This window comes from Sus scrofa, chromosome 14 (assembly GCF_054392235.1).
Source record: "Sus scrofa isolate SSC_HxYL_T2T_F1_AM1 chromosome 14, Sscrofa_HxYL_maternal_Yorkshire_Landrace_v2.0, whole genome shotgun sequence".
NCBI classification, from domain to species: Eukaryota; Metazoa; Chordata; class Mammalia; order Artiodactyla; family Suidae; genus Sus; species Sus scrofa.
In genome coordinates this window covers 61,845,118-61,869,092 of record NC_139396.1, presented here as the reverse complement: position 1 = coordinate 61,869,092, position 23,975 = coordinate 61,845,118, and the positions used below count along the sequence as shown (strand labels likewise).

The following is a 23,975-nucleotide window of genomic DNA, read 5'->3' as shown; positions in this document are numbered from 1 at the left end:
AAAGCAAATTTCCCAGAGGGCCTGACATCTCTTCTGTTTTTTTTTGCTAGGGTCGCACCTGCAGCCTATGGAAGTTCCCAGGCTAGGAGTCAAATCGGAGCTGTAGCTGCTGGCCTGCGTCACAGATCAGGGCAACACCTTAACCCACTGAGCGAGGCCAGGGATCAAACCCAAACCCTCACTAGCTGGGTTTGTTACTGCTGAGCCATAATGGGAACTCCCGGCTCTTCATATATATTAGCTCTTCTTATTCTCTTCTAGACTCTTCTTATGTTAAGGACACAGTTCTGGGGAGTCAGGAACACGAGGGACCATCTTGGCAAGTTACATCCCCTTTTTGAACCCTGGGTTCCTCTTCTCTAAAATAGGGTGGTTGTGTAGATGGAGTGAGATGATGAATAAAGGATTTAACACATATCCAAGAATACTGCACCAAGAAAGAAAGCAGCTGCTGGATCTTTTCCATGCCCTCCCCTGGTGCTGGGCAAGTTAGGGAAGCAAGAAGAAATATAAGAGCCAGCACCTGCACACTGGATTGTGCATGGCCAGTTTGTTTGTCAGCTGTCCCTTTAGACTAGAACTTTCCACCATAATGGAAATGTACCATATCCGAACCATCTAGTACAGCAGCTACCAGCATGTGGATGGTATGATTAGAGAACTAAATTTTTTACTGAATTTGAATTGATTTACATTTTTTTGGTTGTACCTGGCCAGGAACTGAATCTGAGCTGCAGCTGCAACCTACTCAGATCTTAACCTGCTGTGCCACAGCGGGAACTCCTGAATTAATTTAAATTTAAAGAGCCATAGTAGCAAGTGGCTAACATGTTAGAGAGTATAACAGATGAGGAAATTGAAGCTTCAGCAGCTGGCTCAAGATCTCAGATTAATTAGATTAATTAACAATTAATTAACGTTAACGATTGATTAGAAAAAGTCTAGAGTCTAGGTCTACACAACTGCCAGTCCTTTATCTGTTTTCCCATTCCAGGGCACTGCCTGTGACTTTAAGACCCTGGTAGCACAAGGAAATAATCCCCCAAATCCAGCCTTGGAAGGTAGTGAGACTTGAGGTCAGAAAACCACTAGGGTTGGGGCTTGAGCCCTTTCTGCACTGGAGGACAGTGGTCACAGATGCTGCCACCCTCTGCACCCCCAGGCTTGTGTCCATCTGACAGGCATTTACTGAGCATGCAGCATGCACTGGCCAGTGCAAGGCATTCAGTAGACACAGCAGAGAACAAGTCAGATAAGATCCCTGCACTTAGGTCACTTACAAGCCAATCAGGGAAGATAGACAATAGAGAAGTGAGCAATAGATATTTATAATATTCATGAAATGTGTTCATTTTTTCGGTAAATAATTGCTGAGTACCTGCTAGATGCTGGAGATACTGCAGTGAATAAGGCAGAGGCGATTTCCACCAATATGGACCTTACATTCTAGTAAAGGTGGGGGTGTCCAATAATAAAAACAAAAACATATTATAATATAATAAATATGATATGTTAGGCCAGAAATTCATATATGCTATAAGGAATATAAATGATTTGGGGCAGTGGTTTCCTTCCTTCAGTAGGGAAATCAATGAACCATTTAAAACCAGTCCCAAGAAGTAAAAAGGATCCAGCTCGTCCATGAATGCAGGGAAAAGCATTGCCAGGCAGAGGGAATAGCATGTGTGAAGGCCCTGAGCCAGGCCCTCTATTAAGCATTATGCATGGATTATTTCTTCCCAACCACCCCCGCCCCAGGTACATGCAATTATTATTAAAAATAATGGATAACAAGGCTCAAAGAGGAAGAGGGACTCCCTGAATACCTACATCCCTTAACTTCCTGAAGTGGCAGAGACGGGCTTAGAATGCAGGCTCTTATTACCATCAAAGCCCACACCTTGATCATGAGACTCAGCCCCTTTGTTCCTCTTTCTAGGAATGACAGACATCAGCAAGCAGAGGACAGGCACCTCCAGAGGGATAAAGGGATATTCTGGCCCTGCAGCCTAAGCCATGGGCACAGCCAATAGCATCAGGGCCACTTTGCAGGACCGTACTGTGACAGTGACTCTGTCATCATAGAGCCAGATGCCAGACTTAAGCTGTGTTTGTCTTGTCACAGTCAGTGAGAGGTTCAGCCACAGCCATTAAAGTATGCTGGGGAGGGGGCTCTTCCATTCTCCTTCCTTGAGAGGGGATCCATGAAGGCTTGAGGGCACATGGGAGAGAAGGCTAGGGAAATAGGGAATAACAATGAAACAATAATAAAGATAGCAAAAGCTTATATAAGGGTTACTGTGTGCAAAGCCACTGTTCCAAGGGCTTTGAGTATATTGGCTTGTTTAACCCTCAAAACCACCTTGTAACATCAGCCCCATTTTACAGATGAGGAAACTGAGGCCCAGAGGGTCTTATAATTTACCCACAAGTGGCAGAGCTGAGATTGGACTCCTGAGCTCACACCTCAAGACAAAGCGAAACATTGTTATTGTAAAATGAGACAAGCAGAAAAAACCTACAGAGCAAATGTACAACTTAGAGAGAGGCAAACACCCTTGAAATTACCACACAGGTCAAGAAATAGAACTTTTCCAGGCTCCCCAGAAGCCTGTCTTTGTGTTCACTCCCAATCACAGCCTCCTCCCTCTCTCACTCTAAAAGCAAACACTTGGAGTTCTGCTGTGGTGCAACAGGATCAGTATCGTCTCTGCAGGAATGGGACATAGGTTCAATCCCTGGACTGTCACAGTGGGTTAAAGGTCTGGTGTTGCTGCAGCTGCAGCATAGGTGACAAGTACAGCTGGGATCTGATCCCCGGCCTGGGAATTCCATATGCTACCGGACAGCCTAAAAAATTAAAAAATAAAAATAGGGGAGTTCCCATCATGGCACAGTGGAAACGAAACTGACTAGGAACCATGAGATTGTGGGTTCGATCCCTGGCCTCGCTCAGTGGGTCGGGGATCCCAGTGATGCCATGAGCTGTGGTGTAGGTCGAAGATGAGGCTTGGCTCCCGAATGGCCTATGCCACAGCCACAGCATAGGCCAGCAGCTGTAGCTCCAATGTGACCACTAGCTGGGAACTTGCACATGCCGCAAGTGCGACCAGAAAAAGAAAAAGAAATAGAAAAAAAGCAACTTCTATTCAGACTTTATTTTTTATTTTTTTATTTTATGTTGTCTTTTGTCCTTTTAGGGCCGCTACCACCATATGTGGAGGTTCCCAGGCTAGGGGTTGAATCAGAGCTACAGCCGCCGGCCCACACCACAGCTCAGGACAATGCCGGATCCTTAACCCACTGAGCGAGGCCAGGGATCGAACCTGCAACCTCATGGTTCCTAGTTGGATTCGTTTCCGCTGAGCCACGATGGGAACTTCTCTATTCAGACTTTTATAGGAATCATTCCCTTGATTATGGGTTTTTTCCCCCACTTGAATAGACGCTGTCATTTATTCAGGCTCATTGTTTAAAAACCTGATACTGTTCTTGTCTCTTTTAATCTACAAATCCTCTCTCCATCGTTCTTTTTCTTGTAATTTATCTGTTGAAGAACTTGAGCCCTTTGATCTGTAAGGCTTCCCGAGTCTGGATTTTGCAGATGGACTCACGGGTCATCTCAACATGTTTTTCTGTCCTCTGCATTTCCTGCCAATTGCCTGCTAGCAGTATGGTCAGACACAGGTTCTTCTCATTGGGCAAAACCTCTAAGGGTGTGTTCTTCTATTAACAGTCACAGAGTGTCCACGTTTCTCTTTTGATCAGAGCCAGGCTTTTAATCACATTGCTATAGGGATGCTGGCTGCCCTCAGCTGCCCTGTGGCCACCCTGTGATTTGTTCCATCCTCTGGACCTATCTGTCGCCAACGTTCAGGGTTTGTTTTGTTTTTTGGCTGTGGCGTGCAGCTGCTTGACGTGGGATCTCAGTTCCCAGACCAGGGATTGAACCCCCGGCTGCAGAGGTGAACGCACCAAGTCCTAACCACTAGACACCAGGGAACTTCTGGTGAGCCTTTTATAGGCACCAAGTTTTCTGTTGCTGTGGGCCTGGCTCACACAAAAGGCAGCCCCTCAGACATCCCACCTGAGCCTCTCTAACCTCCAAGGTCTGCGGTGGGATGGGGTCTTGCTTCTCTGGCCAGCGTCATCTCTGCTTCCCCTTCCAGCCCAGGACACCGAGCAAGTGGAATACTGCTTTGTTTTCCAAAGGAGGAGCTCCTCTGGTCCTCCAAGGAATTTCTGAAACAGTGTAGATTGGGGGCTCTGGGCAGAGCTAAATAGGAGCAAGCAGGGCTGAAGGCCTGCCCACCAGGGCATGGAGCCAAGGGTTTAATCTCAGAATTGGATTATTCAAGTGAGTGTAGAGCTCCCAACCCTTCTGGCCTCAGGGACAAGAGGATTACCCCGGCCTCTGGCCAGAGGCCCACAGTCCTTACCTGCCAGACCGAGGACACGGATCCTCTCTCTGCAGCAGCATATGAGCAGGCCATTTGCCACCTGCCTCCGGCTTCCAGCCTGTAGCCCACTGCCTCCCTCAGCTACCCAGAAGCACACCGGCCTCCCACGTGTCTGGGATTTACAGCAGCGTTATTCCAATTGCAGTCCTGGCAGCATCAACATCGCTGGGAGCTGGTTAGAGATGCAAATTCTTGGAGCCCAAACGCCGAATCCGAATCACTGGGGATGGGGCCCAGATCTGGAGCTTCACAAATCCTCCAGGTGATTCTGAGGGACAAGCTCAAGTCTGAGGACCACTGGCTCGGAGTACAGGGCTCCATTCCACACACCTGTCCCATCATGCCACAAGCCTGTCCTGGATTCCTGGCAACTCCTACCCATAAACTTCTCCTTTGGGCTGCTTCAACCCTTCACGTATGGGAAATGATTACAGAGTTCCCACTGTGGCTCAGTGGCCTAAGAACCCGACTAGTATCCATGAGGATGCACGTTCGATCCCTGGCCTTGCTCAGTGGGTTAAGGATCCACCATTGCTGCAAGCTGAGGCATAGCAAGCTTCGGTGTAGAGAGCAGATGCGGCTTGGATCTGGTGTTGCTGTGGCTGTGGCATAGGCCACCAGCGGCAGCTCCAATTCCATCCCTGGTCTGGGAACTTCGATATGCCACAGGTGCGGTTCTAAAAAAAAAAAAAAAGAAAGAAATTACAGTGATCACTGTGGACCCTGTTTAATAATGGCACATTGCCCACTTTCACAGTCCCCCTGGAGGGGCCCTCAGTGCAATGCCCTGATCACTTTACTGTGGACTTCATCATCCTTTATCATTCTATCGTTACAAACGAAGAAACTGAGGTTCAGACAGGGGACGTGACTGGCCCAAAGTAACACAGCAAGTAGATCCAGGGCTACTATCCTATCCTACTTTTCACTCAGTGGAGAGGCCAACAGCTGATTCTACATCTGCCTTCACACACACACTGGGATTTCCTTGGGCACAAACTGAGTTGTTGCTTCCTCAAGAAAGTATCTTCTGACTCCCCAGGGTAATCCAGACCTCCTTGTTCTATCCCATCCAAGGTCCCAGCATTTTTCCTTAAATGTAGGATCACTATTTGTAATCACACATGGGTGTGATTATTTTGGTCGGTCTCCCGGACCAGTGGGAAAGGTCCAGGGAGGCAAGAAGCGAGGCAGAGCCTTCTAGATGCTCACCAACCAATATCTAGTCTCCTTTCCTTATAGAACCTGACTTTGTTCAGGCAGCTGCATACCCAGCTACATTGCTATATGCCCTGATCTCCCTTTCAGCTGAAAGCACTGTCTTCTGGCTTCTGAGAAGAGCGTGAAGGAGCCTGGGCACCTGATGCGAATGCAGGAAAGCTGAATGCAGGGAGGTTCAGCCAGTTCTGGGCATGCAGCTGGTACTCAGGAAATGTGTGCGTCATCTACCCAGGTTGGAGAAGCAAAGACCTCTACAGCGGCCTTTCTCCTGGAAATACTTTTATTGGTTCTGAGATAACAGGGCTGAGGCGAGCTGGGATGGGCGCAGAACGGAGGAGGGCAGCGAGAGGCTTTGCCCCCGGGGCAGGCATGCTGTGTGGGGCCCGCTGGCGGCTCCAGGCCCACCTGGCCAGCGGCGACTGGGTCCCTGGCACGCGGCACCTGGCCTGACCTCTGCCGGCTTGGCACGGTGGCCTCCTCGTCAGCCGGCGCCCCCACCCCTTTCCAGTTGCAGGAGTCGTGAGTCTTTCACAGTGCAGAGGGGTGGGGGTCCGGGGTAGGCACCTCCCTGGGGTGCAGGCAGGCCCCATCTGCCAGTATCTTCTGGACTCTCTGCGGCTGCGGCAGGTGAGGCGAGCTCAGGCTCCTCTTCTCCCACCTGTGGCGCTTGGCAGTCCTGGAGGGGCCCTGGTGGCCTCAGCGGGACATCATCCGGACAAACTCTGGTGGGGGGAGGGTCACAGGAGGGAGTGGGGAGAAGGCAGAAGTCACGGGCCAGCTCAGGATGCAGGATGGTATCTCCAACACCCCTCAGATGGGTGGCTACCCCCCCAACTATTGCCACTAGCTCAACCTCTGCTGATCCCCCAGGCCCATTCAGCCTCTTGCAATCCACCTTCTACACAGGAGCTTGTTTTTGTTTTTGTTTTTGTTTTTGTTTGTATTTTTAGGGTTGCACGCGAGGCATATGGAAGTTCCCAGGCTAGGGGTTGAATCGGAGCTATCGTTGCTGGCCTACACTACAGCTCATGGCAATGACGGATCCTTAACCCACTGAGCAAGGCCAGGGATGGAACCCACATCCTCATGGATACTAGTCAGGTTCTTAACCTGCTGAACCACAATGGGAACTCCTAGCAGGAACTTTCTAATCTGCCTATCTGACCTCTTCAGCCTCCCACGGTCCCCACTGGATAAGGTGCAGGATCCTGACATGACCCCAAGGCCTCTCTGTTCTGGCCCCGGCTGACCTCTCCAGCCTCACCCGTCACTGCGCACCCCCAGCCTCTAAGCTCTGACTCCACAGAGCTCGTCAGCATCTCCCCCTCCCTCTCACCTCACAGCTTTTCTGCAACTTGTCCTCTCTCCCTTCTCTTTTCTTTTAACTGGACTTTATTTTTTTAGGGCAGTTTGAGTTCACAGGAAAATTGAGCAGAAAGCACAGATTTCCCATGTACCCCCTGCCTCCATAGACACGCAAACCATCAACATCTGCCAGCAGAGTAGGACATTTGTTATGGAACCTACGTTGACACGTCATTATCACCCCGTGTCCATAGCGACATTAGGGTTCATCCCTGGTGTTCCACATTCTATGGGTTTAGACAAATGTATAATGACATGGATCCCTGTTATAGTATCACACAGAATAGTTTTACTGCCCTCAAAACCCGCTGTGCTCTGCCTATTCATCCCTTGCTCCCTGAGCAACGCCTGGTAACCACTGATCTCTCCATGGTCTTCATAGTTTTGCCTTTTCCAGATGTCATATGGTTGGAATCACACAGTGCGTAGCCTTTTCAAATTGGCCTCTTTTGCTTACTAACATGCATTCAAGTTTCTTCCATGTCTTGTCATCACTTGACAGCTCACTTCTTTTTAACACTGAATCCCGTTCCATTGTCTGGGGGCCCATAGGTTTATTTATGCATTCACTTACTGAAGGACGTCCTGGTTGCTTCCAACTTTTGGTAATTATGAGTAAAACTTCTGTAAACATCTGTTTGCGGGTTTTCATGTGGATGTAGGTTTTCAATTCCTTTGGATAAATACCCCTTCCTTCTTTTTCCCCTAGTGGTTCCTACTCATCTCTTAGGGCTTTACTTATAGACTCCTCCAGGAAGCCTTCCATAATCCCCCCTAGCTTAGCAAAGGTACCCCCATGGCCCAAGCTACTTCCCCTCAAACAGCCTGGACTACATTGTTTTTTTGGGTTTTTTTTTGTTTGTTTGGTTGGTTTTTTTTGCTTTTTAGGGCTGCGCCCATGGCATATGAAGGTTCCCAGGCTAGGGGTCGAATCGGAGCTGTAGCTGCCGGCCTACACCACAGCCACATCAATGCAGGATCCTTAACCCACTGAGTGAGGCCAGGGATCGAACCTGCGTCCTCAGGGATGCTAGTCAGATTCACTAACCACTGAGCCACAATGGGAACTCCTGGAGTATACTGTTTCCTGCTGGTCTTGGGCTCCTCAAGGAAGGGCTCAGGTCTCTGCATACAGTAGGTGTACAATACATGCTGGTAGAATGAATGGGGGATCCTGGGCCTTCAGGAAAGAACTACTGTCTGTAGGAGTCACTACCTGGACAACCTGAAATGTTCAGATCTGGTGGCAGCAAAGTCTTCTCTCCATCACCACACTCCTCAAACTTGGAGACCAGCGACTCCCCAGAAAAGGCCCTCCCAGCCTTTGTGTTCTGAGCATATTCATAGTCTAGCGCACTTTTATCTTGCCTTTCTGCTCAGAATGCAAGTTCCTGGGGTGCAGGGTCGAGATTTCGCTATGTTTTTCCCCCCTGTATCCCATGGTGCCTCAGACAGTGTTATACACAGTGTAACTTAGGTAGCGGTTGAGATTCCAAGTCTGGGTTTATGACCCAGCTCTGCCTCTTATTAGTTAGCAAGTTATATTACTTCTCTGAGCCTCAGTTTCATCCTCTATAACATGAGGTAATAACCGTGTGATCCCTAAATCATCATGAAAATTAAGTGAGGTAATATATGCAAAGCTACTTAGTACAGTGACGGGTATATAATAAGCCTACAGTGAGAGATGATCACTATGATTATTACTGATTATTTTTCAAACACTTTCACTGAGCATTTTTCACATATCAGGCACTGACCTCTGCGAGAATGACAGAGATAAAAAAAAATGGGGTACTTCTTCTCTAAAAGTTCAGAGTCAAGCAGAGATATAACTAGCATTTAGGGGCCAGTGTGAAGGAGGGTGAGCCTGAGTTGCCGTGAAAGCCCAGAAAAGAAGAAGTTCAATCTGGAGAACGAGAGAAGCAATAGTGGAAGAAGTGACCCCACTGCTAGGTCTTGAAGGACGCATAGAATTTAGCCCAAGCAACAAACAGAATAAAAGGTATCCTGACAAAAAGAACAGTGTATTCAAATGAGAGTTTGGGGAGTTCATAGGCCACAAGTATTTCAATATGGCTCTAAGGTGGCATGTGAGTGAAGAAGTGGCAAGACCTGTGGCCAAAGAGGTGAGCTCTGGACAGATCTTAGGGGGCCTGAGGGTCAGGTTGAGGATTGTGGTGTTCAGAAAATACCTACATGGATGGATGCAGAAGTAAGTAGACAGATAAATGAACAGAGATGGATGGGGGCAGATGGATACAGAGATGGATGGATGGATGGATGGATGGATGGATGGATAAGTAGATGGATACATATGGGAAAATGACTGTGCAGGCAGATGGACAAATCAATGGACGTGTGGGTAGAAATATAGGCGGATGGGTAGAGATATATAAATGTATGAATGAACGTTGAGAGGTAAGGATGCATGGATAGCTGGAGAGAGGTACCTGGGTAGATGGATGCCTGGATGAATACATGGGTGAATGTATAGAAGAATGAATAGATGCATGGATGGACAGATAAGGCCATAGGTAAGTAGTTCCATGCATAATTGTTTAGAGACAAATGAGTAGATAAATGGGTACCTGGAAAGATAAAGAGATAGGTGGACGAACGTATGGAAAGATGGAGGGATGGATGAATGGATGGATGGGTGGTGGAAGGGTGGAAGGTAGATTGGGGGGGTGGTAGGACGGAAGGGTAGGGGGATGGAAGATTGGAGGGGGTTGATGGTTGCCTGATGGATACACACGTGGAGGGCCCTATGGATGCCCACTCCTGCCTTGGTTTCTCTTCCACTCTCAAGACCCACCTACCTTCAAAGTCCACTCGTCCATCCCCATTGAGGTCCACGTCTCGGATGATTTCCTCTATGTCTCGGTGTCCCACCTGATGACCCAGGAGCTTCCTCATGGCCTCTCGTAACTCACTGGTGCTTATCTCCCCATCACCATTGGTGTCAAACTAGAGAAGGGAGGAGGAGGGGAGAGGTAGCTAGAACATGGACCCTGTCAGAAGCAGATCCCAAGGTTGAGCCCCTTCTCCAGCATCACTGCCCCCCTTCCCCAGAGCCCTTCTCTGTCCCAGCTCCTTCCCCTAGTCTGGGATCCAGAACTCAGGTTTCTATTCAGATAGCCATCCTGGGTTGGAATTCAAGCGAACTCCCTGCCCCCTCCCTCTCCACTGCCCATCACTCACCTCTCGGAAAGCATCTCGCAGCTCTTTTACTCCAATCATATCTGCCGTCTCCGCCAGGAGTTTAGGTCCCATTAGCTCCACAAAGTCATCGAAATCTACATGGCCACCCACTGGGGACAGAGAAAAGGGCTGGGTCATCCATCTGACCATTGCCCATTTCCAACTAGGCAACTGGGGGAACTGCCATCCCCTCCTTGACCTGCCCAGCGCCAGTGTATAAGCAAAGGCAAAATGAGGCCAGAGAGATGACCATAGATGGGTGTGGGGTTTATCAGAGAATGACCAGGGCTGACGAAGGGAACAAATTAGGAAGTGGACAGGGATAGACATGGATGGGAGAAAGAAACATTAGGTCACAGAGACGGGCAAAGAATTTCAGAGAAGGAGAGAGACATATGCAGAAAGGCAGAGAGAAACAGAAGTTCTGGGCCCCTCACGCACCTTGCCTTCCCCTTATGCAAATAGAACTCACCTTCCAACTGGCTCTCAATGGAGCTGCCCCTAGGGCCTGCTCACAGCACTTTCAGCCAGCAACTGAATTTGGGGGATAAATACCCAGCCTGCAAGGTGAGGGCTACGGGAACTCTGAGGTGGGCCTGCTACACCAGCTCCCTGAGCCCCTAGCAGAACTAGACTCTGTCACCCACGTGGTTGTCGTTCCCTCCATGGCTCCTTTGACCTCTTGCTTCCCTACTCCCTGCCGATGCTGTGCTTCCCCTACCGAATAAACTACTCGCACTCAAACCCTTGTCTCCAGGTCTGCTTGTGGGAGAACCCAAATGGAGACAAAGATAATAAAAATAGCATCTCTGTTCACCTCTTGCTGTGTGCCAAATATTGGGCCCGTTTTAGGTATGTCTCCTAAAGAGAAACAGACTCACAGATACAGAAAACAAACTAGTGGTCACCAGTGGGGAGAGGGGTGGGGGTGGGGAAAGATGGGGCAGGGGATTAAGAGGTAGTAACTATGTATAAAATAAAAAAGCTACAAGGACTTTTTTTTTTCATTTTTTTATTACTCAAATGAATTTATCATATCTGTAGTTGTATAATGATCATAACAGGACTTTTTTTTTTTTTTTGGTCTTTTTGCCATTTCTTGGGCCACTCCCGTGGCATATGGAGGTTCCCAGGCTAGGGATTGAATCGGAGCTGTAGCCACCGGCCTATGCCAGAGCCACAGCAACTCGGGATCTGAGCCGCATCTTCGACCTACACCACAGCTCATGGCAACGCTGGATCCTCAACCCACTGAGCAAGGCCAGGCATCGAACCCGCAACCTCATGGGTTCCTAGTCAGATTCGTTAACCACTGAGCCACAATGGGAACTCCTACAAGGATATATTGTACAGCATAGAGAATGTAGCCAATATTTTACAATAACTTTATTTATTTTTTGGCTATGCCCATGGCATGCAGAAGTTCCCAGGCCAGGGATGGAACTTGTGCCAGAGCAGTGACAATATTGGATCCTTAACCACTAGGCCATCAAGGAACTCTAATATTTTACAATAACTTTATTTCATTTTATTTTATGGCCACTCCCATGGCACATGGAATTTCCTGGGCCAGGGATTGAGTCCAAGCCACAGTCGGATCCTTTAACTCATTGCACTGGGCTGGGGCTCAAACCCATGCCTCTGCTGCAACCTGAGCCACTGCAGTCAGATTCTTAATCCATTGCATCACAGTGGGAACTCCCACAATAACTTTAAATAGAATATAATCTATAAAAATTTGGGGGAGTTCCTGTCGTGGCCCAGCGAAAATGAATACAACTAGTATCCATGAGGATGCAGGTTTGATCCCTGGCCTCATTCAGTGTTAAGGATCTGGCATTGCTGTGAGCTGTGGTGTAGGTCGCAGACATGGCTCAGACCCGGAGTTGCTATGGCTGTGGTGTATGCTGGCAGTTGTAGTTCTGATTTGACCCCTAGCCTGGGAACTTCCATATGCCGTGGACGCAGTGCCCCCTCAAAAAAAAGAATCACTATATTGTACACCTGAAACTAATATAATATTGTAAGTCAACTACACTTCAATTTAAAAAAGAAAGAAATTCCCTAAAGAGGCAAATCTCTATAGACAAAAAGTGGATTACTGGCTACCTAGGGCTAGGGAGGGGCTTGGGGGTGATGGCAAAGTGATACAGAGTTTCTTTGGGAGGAAATGAAAATTTTCTAAAATTGATTGTGGAGATAGTTGCGCAACTCTGAATACACTAAAAGCCACTGACTGGCATGTATGCTTCAAGTGAGTAAATTGTATGGTATATGAATAAAGCTGTTACCAAAAAAATAAATAAATGAATAAATACACCAAGAAAAAATAGTGACTAAATATTCCCCCTAATTGACTTCCTGTGCTCTACTCCCCCATCCCACCCCTCATTTCACAGGTGAGGAAAATAAGGCACAGAGAAGGTAAGTGATTTTCCCCAGGTCGCAGAGCTAGGAAGAGGTGGGCCCAGGACTGGAACCCAGGCAGAAGACAGCATGGACAAGGACAGGTGGAGGGAGGCGGGGAGTGCCAGGGAAGGACTCACGGTTCATGTTGATCTGCTGGGACAGCTCAATGAGCTCCATCTCAGTGGGCATGTAGCCCATAGTGCGCATGCAGTTGCCCAGGTCCCGGCAGTTGATGTAGCCATCCTTGTCCTTGTCAAATTCCTTGAAGGCCTCCCGGAGCTCTGGGGAAGAGAAGCAAGCTGGACGGGCTGGGGGCGGGACCTCTGGCCCTGCTGGGGCTATGGCAGCCCCCACTGATTTGGGCAGTCAGACCCTGGAGCTGCCCAGAACCATGCCTTCCTCCAGCACCTGGCTGAGCAGAGGATGCCCAGCTCTGTACCAGGCCCCATTCTCCAGAGGCCGAGATGTCTCTGCCTCTCTTCCCTCCCCTCATCTTCCTGGATGGCTGAGCAACCCTCTCCCCTGAGGACATGGGTCTTACCTTCAATCTCCTCTGGTCGCAGCGATCTGTCCTGAAACAAAAGAACATGTTCTGTTAGCAGCTGTGAGGAGCTCAAGTCTTATGATGCCCAGCTGGGGGCTGGCCGAGTGGCAGCAGGTGCCTGGTGGGAGGTGGTGGGCAGCAGCCGAGGCGTGCCCAGACCACGTCCTGGAGGGAAAAGGTGCAACTCCGCATGTCTCACAGACGTGGGACATGTGCAGGGAGCCAGGAGCCCCATCCAGCCTGGGCACAGAACCTCTGCGCCCCCAGCTCCTTATTCCAGACACAAGAATGTGTCAGGGAACAGAGCTAGTCTGGAGTCCAACACCTGTAAATAAAACAGCGTTAATTGGGGGGGGGGGGGTCGTCACAACAGAGAGAAGAATGCTCCACCCAATGAGACCAGGAAGAGCAGGGGAGAAGGGGCCTGCAAGGCAATGGGAGAAGCAGGGGCTGGGGGCTAAAGAAAGCAGGGACTAGAGAGGCACCCGAAAGGGAGGAGGAGGAAGAGAAGGAGGAGGAGGAGGCAGGATTAGGGCTGTGCCCTGCTTCCTGGGCACTGCCCCACCTTCTCCAGTTGGACCCCATCCTATACCTCACCCTGTCATGGAACACAGCATAGGACCCTGGCGGCCGCCAGTACTTCTGGCGGCCGCCAGGGTCCAAGCACACATCTCCAGCCTCGAGCAGTGCCCAGCTCTCCTTGGGGAGTCAAGGAAGGCCCCCCAAGGTGAGGCAGCCAAACAGATGGCAGAGAAGTCTCCAAAGAGCAGATCCAGAGGGAGAGCCGAGGGCAGGCTCCACTGCTGAGGTGCCAGTCGCCAAGCCTGCCCAGGAGGGAGACAGACTGGCATGAAATGGATGCGGTGCCCAGCTGGACATGCTTAGCAGGCTCCAAAGCTGGTCCATGGGGCTCATCCTCCCCATATGTCACAGCGCTCTGCCTTTGGGCAGGGAGAGCACAGGACAGGGTGTGCCTGACAGGTGTCTGTCACCAACACAGACACTGAGGTGTGCCACTGCCAGTGTGAGGCATCTCAGCTGTGTGCATGTGCTGTTCTAGCCAATAGAGCCAGGGCAGGTGAGAGGCTGGTGCCCACTGGCTCCAAACTGGCCCCAAGGCAAGGGACTCCAGCTCCGGGAAACCTGAGAATCTTCCAAAAAGGGCTGCTGAGAACATCTTGTGGGACAATCAGCTGCACAGGAAGGATCTGGCTCTCAGAAGTGGCCATACATGGCCGGACAGTGTCCAGAGTATACGTGCGCTTGGGACAAGTGGGCTGCAGGCTCCCAGATCCTGCTGGTGGCCTTTCAAGCTCAGGGTAGGGGTCACCTGAAGCTGTGTGTGTCTCTGTGAGATGATGGAAGGATTTTCACTTAAAAAGCCTGTCACAGTGCACAGGGAAGGGCTGTCACTCCCTCTAATACCTAATTCCACTTCTACCACCCACTAGCTGTTCCTAGGGAGACTGGAATCTTGGGTGACGAAAGGATGCTTTTTACAATGCCGCACACCCCCAGTAAGTGAAACTGTATACATACATGCAGAGTATGCTCAGTGGGACAAGTGACAAGCCCTCTCCTGTCCCACAGGCCTCCCACAGCTTCTCACATCTCCAGGACCCAGCTCTGCAGCCCCCTCCATGCTTCTTGTAAACCTGGAGCCAGGAAGCAGAAAAGCTTAGAACCCTTTGGCAGGGTGTATGTGGCTGGAGCTGGTCCTGGTGGCCTGTGCACTAGAGCTGGGGACACTCGCCCATGTGGCAGGGAAACCATGAGCACCAATTCAAGGGGTCAGGTGGGAGTGGAGCCCACCACACGCCTCACTCCTCGCTTGTGCAGCTGAGGAGAACTTGGCCTCTAGAGTCACATGGACTCAAGGCCAAAGCCCAGATCTGCTGCTTCCTAGATGTAGGACCTTGGGCAGGTCATTTCAACCATGTGAGCCACAGTCTTCACATCTATAAAATGGGTTAATACCAGTACCCACCTTACAGGGCCTCTGGGAACACCCATGAGGCAAGATGTATAAAGTGTTTAGCAGATGGCATTCAATAAACAGAACCTACCAATGTTTCTTTCTTTCTGGGTGTTTTATTTGTTTGTTTGTTTGCTTTTTAGGGCTGCACCTGCAGCATATGGAAGTTCCCAGGCTATAGGGCTTGACTCAGAACTGTAGCTGCCGACCTACACCACAGCCACAGCCACAGCCATGTAGGATACAAGGCAAATCTGAGACATACACCACAGCTCATGGCAATGCTGGATCCTTAACCTACTGAGCAAGGTCAGTGATCGAACCTGCATCCTCATGGATACTAGTCAGGTTTGTTTCCACTGAGCCACAAAGGGAATACCCCAGTGTTTTAATCTGTCACATCATCACTGATACTCTCCTCTCTGTGACAACCAGTAGGAGGCCATCCAATGCAGTGGCCACATGTGACTATCAATTAATTTATTTACTTATTTATTCCAATTTAGGAATAAAAGCAAAGTAACAATTCACTTCCTCAACAGCACCAGCCACATTTCAAGGGCTCAGTAGCCTCATGAGGCTAGTGGCTACTCTAGAGGGCATTGCAGATTGGAGAATATTTCCATCATCATAGAAAGTTATCCTGGTTGGTGCCATGTATTCAGTACTGTGGTTCAAAACACAGGAAGCCCTTGAGACGGATTTCTCCAGCCTGCATCCTACCTTTCTCGCCCACTAGCTGTCGCCTTGAGCGTGTTAACGCTCCAACTCAGTTTCCTCATCTGTAAAATGGGGATGATAACAGTGGAGTTGCTCTGAGGCTTGAGGCAGGCAACACACCAAAGCACTCAGCACAGTGTCTAGGGCATAATAAGTGCTCAAGATACAAAAAACAAAAAACCTCAAACAATACTTGCTGGTATTATTACTTCTTGCTGGTGCATGTGGCCTCACCAGTGCTTTGCAGCCACAGGTGGGCAAATTTGGGGGTCAGATTTACGAAGTGAGGGTTTGATGTGTGACTGTTGGGGGACCCACCACTATATGCAGAGGCCCCTCTTCTTTCCAGCACCTTCTCATGCCCTGGGAAGCCAAGTCGAGCGCAGCTTCTCAGGGGCCAACTTACGTACAGGCTGCCTGTTCTCCGCGAAGCCCTTACGCAGGAAAATGCAAGCGGGGCCCAGCAGGTTGTGCATGACAGCGCAGTTCTGGGCCAGCATCAGGAGTGGTCCCGGGAGTTCACCGCTGGCCGCCAGCCCCTCCTCACTTGTCTGCACCACCGTGTAGCTGGTCTCCTCCTGGCGCATCTTCAGCCAGCACCAAGCACATACAAAAGAGAGGCAGGGTGTCACCTCTTTGTGCTACTAGGTCCTCCTGGCTCCAGCCTGGCTCCTGGTCCTAGAAGGGGTCCTGCTCAAGAGAAGACCTTTGAGAGGCCAACAGCGGAGAGCCTTCAGGATGTTCAGAAGCAGGTGTCAAACTGGTCCAACATATAGAGTCCCCAGTCCTTGACCGAAACAGATGCTCGAGGGAGAGCTGGCTGTGATACCTGCTGTGGCACACGTGCGGGCACACACACACAAACACACACACACACCAGACATGGGCACGGACATACACACTCATTTGCACGCAGAAGCTCAGAGAGAGAAGCAGGCAGAGGGAGGCTTCTGCTCATTCAGGGAATAATGTTCTTCCCAAGATGTTCCCAATGTCCCAGTGCATTCCCCAGGGCTTAGCTCCACAACTGACTTCTGACCCACTGGAAGGTGGTGAGGACCATCAGAGCTGGCTACGGAGAGCAGCCTCAGGTAGTCTGCGAGACCGGAGGTTGCAGACACAGGTGCCATAGAACAGAAAAGAAGTAGGCAGGTGTGAGAGGTAGAGCCTGGGGCAAAATGGATGCTGTGTGTCCCCTCCAAAGGGACAGCATTACCTACGTAACTCCAGCTCAGTATTGCCAGACTTTTCGATGTAAAGCACTGGGTAGGCTAAACAAAGCATATCTGTGGCTCAGATTCCACTCAGTGTGTGGCTTCTCAACCAGATACTATTGACCCCCAGCGATTCTCCTCGTCCCTCCCGCCTTCCCTGGCTCCCTGCCCGGCCCAGCCTGCAGGACCTCTAGAGGCTGAGGCAGGGCCCCTCTCTGCTTACCGAATATAGCCATGCTCCCAGGCCTCGGCCAGCCCATCCTGCTCCCTAATGGTTCCCATGCAGCTATAAAAAGTCAGCACTGCCCACAGACAGTCCCCTTAGGACAAGAGCAGCGTCCAGACACAACATTCTATTCTACCACAGGCTCCTCCCCTGCCAGGATGCCTAGCATCCCCCTGGACTCCAGGTTAGTCAGCTCTGAGCTTGGATGCCCCCTCTCAGCATGGGGATTTGGAGCCGAAACTTTGCAAGAAAGAGAAAGCGGTGGAAACTTAGAGGGCTGTCTTTGACCAAGAACCCCAGAGCTGCATCCCCTACCTGTCATTCTGCTGCAACCTTCTTCCTGCTGGGTTCGTCCTTTGCACCCAGGAGAAGTTCCTGGGACCTAAGGGGTATCCTGTCTTCCCCGCCTCACCTTATCCTCTCATGCTCCTTCTCCCCCACTTCCTAAGACTTCCTTCCAACTTCCTAAGCTACTTCGAGGCCTCGAGAGGAAGAAACAAATTTTTTTTTTTGTTTTGTTTTGTGGAGGGGTGGGTTTTGGCTGCAGCATGCAGCAATTTGATGTGGAATGTCAGTCCCCAGACTAGGGATCGAACCTGGCCCACAGCGGTGCAAGCACCAAATCCTAACCACTAGACCACCAGGGAACTTCCAGGAGCAATATTCTGATTCCTCAAAGGGCAAACAGCAACTCAGTCCAGCCCAAGTTTGGTGAGTGCAATAGGGGTCACGCTTAGTAATCTTAGAACCTGAGGGGTGGCAGACACGACCAGGGGTCCATTCTGGTTTGATGACCAAAAGAGGTTCAGAGTCTCAGCCACGCTGATGCAAGCTTCGAGGACCTGGCAAGAGCAAAGGCAGAACCAGAGAGACCTTCCCATCTGGGAAGGTGGCTCAGAGGGAGCCCAGGAGTCAAAAGTGGCTTCAGCCCAGGAAACAATCTCAGGAGATGTTTATAAAGAATCAGCCTTTTTGTTTCTCTCATTCATTTGGCTCGGATGCGCACACCCAGGAGGAGGAGGCAGCAGGTGGTCCAGAACTCCGAGAGGAACTTGCGTATAACTGGCTTTCGACTCAAACAGGCGACAATTTCTGGCTCTGCTGCTTGCTGGCTATATGACCTTAGGCAGGTCACGTCACCTCTCTGGGCTCTGGTTTCCTTCTCTGTACAATGGGGATAATCAGGGCTGCTCAAGGTTTCTGTGAGAGGTAAATGAGCTATTGCATAGTACCTAGAGCATGGTAAGAGCTGAGAGTTACCATGGTGATGATGATGATGATAATGATGATGATGATGATGCAGCAACTTAAGAGATGCTGGGTGCCAGAAGGCATTTACTTCTGGCTGCAGAGGAAGTGGGAGAATATTTGAAGTGAGAAGGACAGAGAAAATTTTGCTCCCACGAAGGAGGAACGAGTGATGGCTGGGAAATTTCCATTGCCTCTCTTGATCTTAACCCTGCCTGGCACCAAGTTGCCCTGGGAGGCTGCCGTTCTTCCCTGGCCAATGATGGGACCTGACAGCCTGGTCCTGCCCTGCTCAGAGCCTGGAGGAGGCCACCTCTTTCCGTCACCAATTTCCGGACACCACGTAGGAAGCCAAGTGGGCAGAAGCTCATGGGCTCACAATGTTTCCTGGCACTGAAGGGATATCTCCTGAGTGTGGCAGGGCAACAGGAGGGGCCAGCAAGCCTCATGATCTAACAGCTTTCTGACAACACCAGCTGGCCAAGAGGGTGCTCCCTCTCATTGAAGGTATTCAAGGAGAAGTTGAGTGAGGAAGTACATGGTGAGGTGGGAGAGGGCACTGCCCCAGTGAGTGGGAAAAGGGACTAAGATGACCCATAAGGTCAGATTCAGGAATCTATGAATAACATCTCTGCCGGCAGGAAAAAGAGAGAGGCAGCCTCTCACGGAGGCAAAAATAAGAACAAAATACCAGTTTCAGATTCACACAGACCGGGCTTTACATCTCAGCTTTGCTTCCAGTCAACTGTGGGATCTTAGGAACGCTCTTATCTCTGAGTCCAGCTCCTTCCTCTATAAAATAGCCAAGAGAACTACTTGACTACTTGGTGGAAAAGAGCAAAAGCAATAACAGATGTTGGATGTATTGTCGATATTCAGGAAAAAGCAATGATTACTATCATCAAAAACATGAGATTGAATGCAACACGTTTTAGGATCCTTTGCCTTAGTCCATGGACCCCAAACCTATTTCCTTTTTTTTTTTCATCCATTCCCCCTTCTCAGAAGAGCCAGGGTGGAAAAATTATGATAGTGATGATCATGATACTAGCTAACATTTTATTGAGCGCTCTATTCCAGGCACTGTTCACAGAACCTTCTTTAGCCATCACAATCACCTTAGGAAGTAGACAGTAGTATTTCTACTTGATGGACGAGGGAACTGAGACCCAGAGGAATCAAAGAACTTATCCAAGTTCACAAGGGTAGAAAGAGGATACCTCAAGAGTCTGACTCCTAGGTGCTCTGCTGTGTAAGGGCAGACGGGTTGGGTGAGACCGAAGGACAATTCCTGTTCTTAAACTCACCTCTTTAAGCTCTGGACAGAACCAAGGGAAAGGACTTCTGCCCTGTGGTCCTCTAGGCTATTTCAGATCTGCTTCTGCTTCTCTGCAACAGTGTGGAGGCCAATTCTGATGCAAAAGACTCTCCCTTAAGATGACAGATGATATGGGGTGGGTGCACAGAAGAAACAGTCAACCCTCGGAAGGATCCAAGGAACAGCGAAGATTAAAAGGAATTTGATGTGAGCAGCTTAGCTAAATGAGGAAGACGATGAGCAGAAAAGCCTGAAATGTCCTAATTGGGGGGCCATCTAACAGAGGAGATAGGATGGGGTTGGGGGTAGAGGAGATACTTGAGACCTTGGGTAAGTCACTTAACCTGAGTGACAATCAATTTCTTTGTTTGGAAAGTAAAAGAATGGAGGAAAAGCTCCCTAAGATTCCTTCCTCCTTTAAGTTGTATCTATGAGTTTCCTCTATGCCCTGACGACAGAGGGCTAGAAACATAGGCATAGCCCATTTAAAGCAAGACCCTACAGATGTAAACCTAGGCTTGCAGGAAAGATGCTTTGGAGGTGAATATTTGCTTTCTAAAAGGGATTCTTGCAGAAGGATATTATCCTGGTGTATAAGCAATACTTCCATTACAGAAAGCAACTTACAGACAGCTTTGCCATATGTTCTATTTCTCAATGGAAACAACCCTGGGGCCCCAAACCAATCTGATCCTAGTCGAGAATCTCTGACCTAAGATTTATGAAGGGTAGAAGGGGACATCCAGCTTGCTTCCTGTCAGTAGCATTGGGATCTACCTCAAAACCCACAATTCTAAAAGCTCAGAGCCCACCAGAGAAGGTCAGAGACCCTCAGTGAGCCCCCCCCCCCACCCTGCTAAGAAGGAATCTTAGCAGCAGCAGGGTCAAGCCCAGCTCAACCCTCTCTGATCCTGCCAGCTCTTAGAGGGTCGGTCCACTCACATCTTAAGTATCCGTGCTTTTCATTTGACAGCCCAGGAACTACACAGTTTCGTTCCTAAAGCTTGTGCAAATTCCCAAACCCAGCCCCCACCCACCCCATGCAGTTCTAAGTTCCAACTTCACCTCAGAGTCTAGGACAGAGAAAACGGTGATGGGAGGGAATCTGGAGGTAGGAACAGGGAAGCGGCTCTAGACAGAACCCACGGAAAGGGTTGCAAGCTTCAGATGCCCACGCCCCCCCACCCCGCCCCAGGTCTTGGGAACTCCAGAAACATACCTTCCTTGAGAGATTTCTCAGTGGAGACTTCACACAGTTGCCCATCCTAAGCTGAGGCAGCCCCTCTCAGGATCCCCGGGTCCATGAAGGAGGCTCCTGAGGGCTAAGAGACCTTAGTCCTGGTCACCGCGAACCCCAGCCTCCCTCTGCCTGCGCCGCTCTTCCTCCAAGACCGCGCTGAGCCCTCTCGCTTGTGCGCGTGCTCTCTTACTCGTCTGCCTGCTCCTGCTCCCTGATTTTTTTTTTTTTTTTTTTTGGTGGATTGTGTGTGTGTGTGTTTGTGTGTGTGGGTTTAACTTTCTGGACACTTTCTTAAGGAGATGAAGGCAGGAGGGGAGAGTGCAGGCACAGAGAAAATCATCGCCCAGAGAGCTGATGGCAGAGGGCAGCTAAGCTGGAGAAGGCTGCCGGATCATCTACATCAGATTAGAGCTGAGTCCCCTTCCCGGTTCATTCCCCTTCCCTCGGCCCCTCCTCTCCCGCTGTCAAATCTGCGGGGAGATTGCCTCAGGGAGGGGAGCCCAGAAACGGCAGCTGCAGCTGGGAATTAGGCCAGCAGACCCAGAAGGGGAAGCAGGCTAGTTTGGGCCCCCAAAGCCAGGTTGCCTCCCAGCTCCCAACCTTATGCGTACGTACACACACACACTCGGGCACCTGAGGACAAACACGCATCTTAGTCGCCCGCTGGCAATCGCAGCTGGATTGAGAGCAGGCAGCTCCAGTTGAGGCCCTAGAAGATCTTGTGACGACTCCCCATCACGCTCCATTTTTCACACTTGCCTCCTCACTGATTGGGATGAGGCTCCAGGGCTGGAAGCACAGCTGAGCCAATGGCAGCTCCTTCCGCTCCCTTGGCCGGTACAGTCTCTCTGACCCAAGGGGGTCCTGATGGAGGCAGTGCTGGCACAGCAGGCAAGAGCGGGGGTTGGGGGGTGGGGGGTACTATGAACCTTCTCCTAATCCCCCACCTGATCCTCCTGAGAGAGGATTTTTCATGGGCTTCCTTGAGGCGCAGAGCCAAGAGGCCGCCCCTTGCAAAGCGGTTTTCAAGGTCCCAGAATGAAACTTTTTGGGTAACTGGCGGGTCCTCATTCCTCCAGGTTCCAGCTTTGTTGTGAAGTCATCACCAGCCTCAGATGTCACCTTCTAGACTCACGGCCGGAGCCAGATGACCCAGGAGAGGAAATGTCCCTGTTTCCCTGCAACTTTTCCCAGCAGGGGGCACCAGAGATAGGCTGGGAAGCTGAGCTCTTCTCAGGAAACGTTTACATGCACCATGAGTTTCAGTCCAGAGAGGCTCCTCTCGCAGAGATTTTTGGGTCCAGCTCTGGGCAGCTGGTCAGAGCTCTTGTTAGGGAAGATGGGTGGGGATGCTGGCCAGAAGGTGCCATAGGCTTGCTCCCAGGACCTGGGGAAGGAGGTCCCTTGACAATCGTGCTGCTGATGACAATGGAATGGTTTAATCAGGGAAGCTGTGCAACAATCTGGTTTTGGCCAAATCTCTGGAGGGGAAGATGGAGGTGGGGCAACCCCCTGAGTACAGAAGGAGAAGCCTGGAGGGGACGGGCGACACCCAAAGGACAGGAAAGCAGGTGAAGACACTGCCGCTGCCGGGGATCTGGTATGGGAAGAGCCAACAGAAAAGCCTTCTTCAACGACCTGCTCCTCGGAAACAGCATCAAGGCAGGATCATAGGAAGAGCCATGGACTCTGATAAATGAGAAGGATCTGGAAGCCTTGGGTTGAGTCCTGGCCCCCCTAGCTTCTGAGTTCTCACATGCCAGAGCTCAGTTCCCCAGCGTGGTTATAAGGTGTCTGTGGGGAACGTGCATGGCACATAACAGCTACTCCATAAGGAATTATTATGATGAAAGAAGGAAGTATCGCAATGTATACATCTAAGGATGACCTGACCCCCTTGCTGTACAGTGGGAAAATAATAAAAAAAAAAAAAGAAGGAAGTATCATTTGTCCCATGTGCCAGGGAAATTGTGGGTACAAGTTAAACATGGTCCCTGCTTTTAGGAAGCTTACATTCTAGCAGGTTGGCAGGAGATATCAAAGAGCTACCAGCATACTTAATTATGGTTCAGGTAATCCTCTGAAGGGGAAACACAAAACCTCGAGAATGTGAGACAGAGGGATCTGACTCATTTGGGAGGGGTGCGGGGCAGGAATGACTGGTAGGCAAAATCTAGAACACCAACCATCTGCAGACTCCTTGGAAAAGTGAGGGCTCCTCATGGACCCTGGAGGGGAGAGAACTTAGACTCCAGGTACAAAGCCAATTCATATGAACTAAGTGGGTGGGAACATGAAAAGGCAGCATAGTGTAAAACAGGGGTTCTCAGTGCTAGCTGCAGACTAGAATCTTTGGGGTCCTTCCCCAAAGATGCTGAAGGAATAGGTATAGGTGAGCCCCAGACGTGAGTGTTGTTTATACTCCAGGTAATTCTAACCTGCAGCCAGTGTGGAGAACCACTGATATAGAGGTGAAGAGCTTGGCATGCAGAGTCAGACAGACTTCGGTTCAAATCTTGCCCTGCTGCCTACCAACTATGTAAACTTGAGGACTTTAGCTTTCTCTTTTTTTTTTTTTTTTTTTCTTTTTGCCTTTTCCAGGGCCGCTCCCGTGACATATGGAGGTTCCCAGGCTAGGGGTCGAATCGGAGCTGTAGCTGCCGGCCTACACCACAGCCACAGCAACGCAGGATCTGAGCCGCGTCTGCGACCTACACCACAGCTCATAGCAATGATGGATTCTTAATCCACTGAATCCAGGCCAGGGATTAAACCCGCAATCTCATGGTTCCTAGTCGGATTCGTTAACCACTGAGCCACGACAAGAACTC

At 50.1% G+C, this 23,975-nt stretch overlaps 1 protein-coding gene and 1 long non-coding RNA gene across 5 annotated transcripts in view; one reads left to right on the top strand and one right to left on the bottom strand.

The window, feature by feature from the left end:
• Positions 1–5,943: 5,943 nt before the first annotated feature.
• CABP1 (calcium binding protein 1) overlaps positions 5,944–23,975 on the bottom strand; it is a 59,273-nt gene continuing 41,241 nt past the window's right edge. Inside the window, exons 1-7 of one of the 4 annotated variants that reach the window (XM_001928684.7) lie at positions 21,124–21,297; positions 16,309–16,485; positions 13,201–13,231; positions 12,797–12,940; positions 10,251–10,360; positions 9,869–10,016; positions 5,944–6,403 (exon numbers count right to left, since the gene is read on the bottom strand). In XM_001928684.7, the coding sequence (XP_001928719.1) occupies positions 6,378–6,403; positions 9,869–10,016; positions 10,251–10,360; positions 12,797–12,940; positions 13,201–13,231; positions 16,309–16,485; positions 21,124–21,168 (681 nt within the window). In that variant the 5' untranslated portion in view covers positions 21,169–21,297 and the 3' untranslated portion in view covers positions 5,944–6,377. Of the gene's footprint in view, positions 6,404–9,868; positions 10,017–10,250; positions 10,361–12,796; positions 12,941–13,200; positions 13,232–16,308; positions 16,486–21,123; positions 21,298–23,975 lie in introns of those variants that run through there. The other 3 variants (XM_084995600.1, XM_084995601.1, XM_021072519.2) reach the window with 3 other exon arrangements.
• LOC146396604 (uncharacterized) lies at positions 17,430–23,084 on the top strand. Its single transcript, XR_014826983.1, has 2 exons — positions 17,430–17,522; positions 22,224–23,084. It is a non-coding gene; the product is annotated as an uncharacterized LOC146396604 (long non-coding RNA).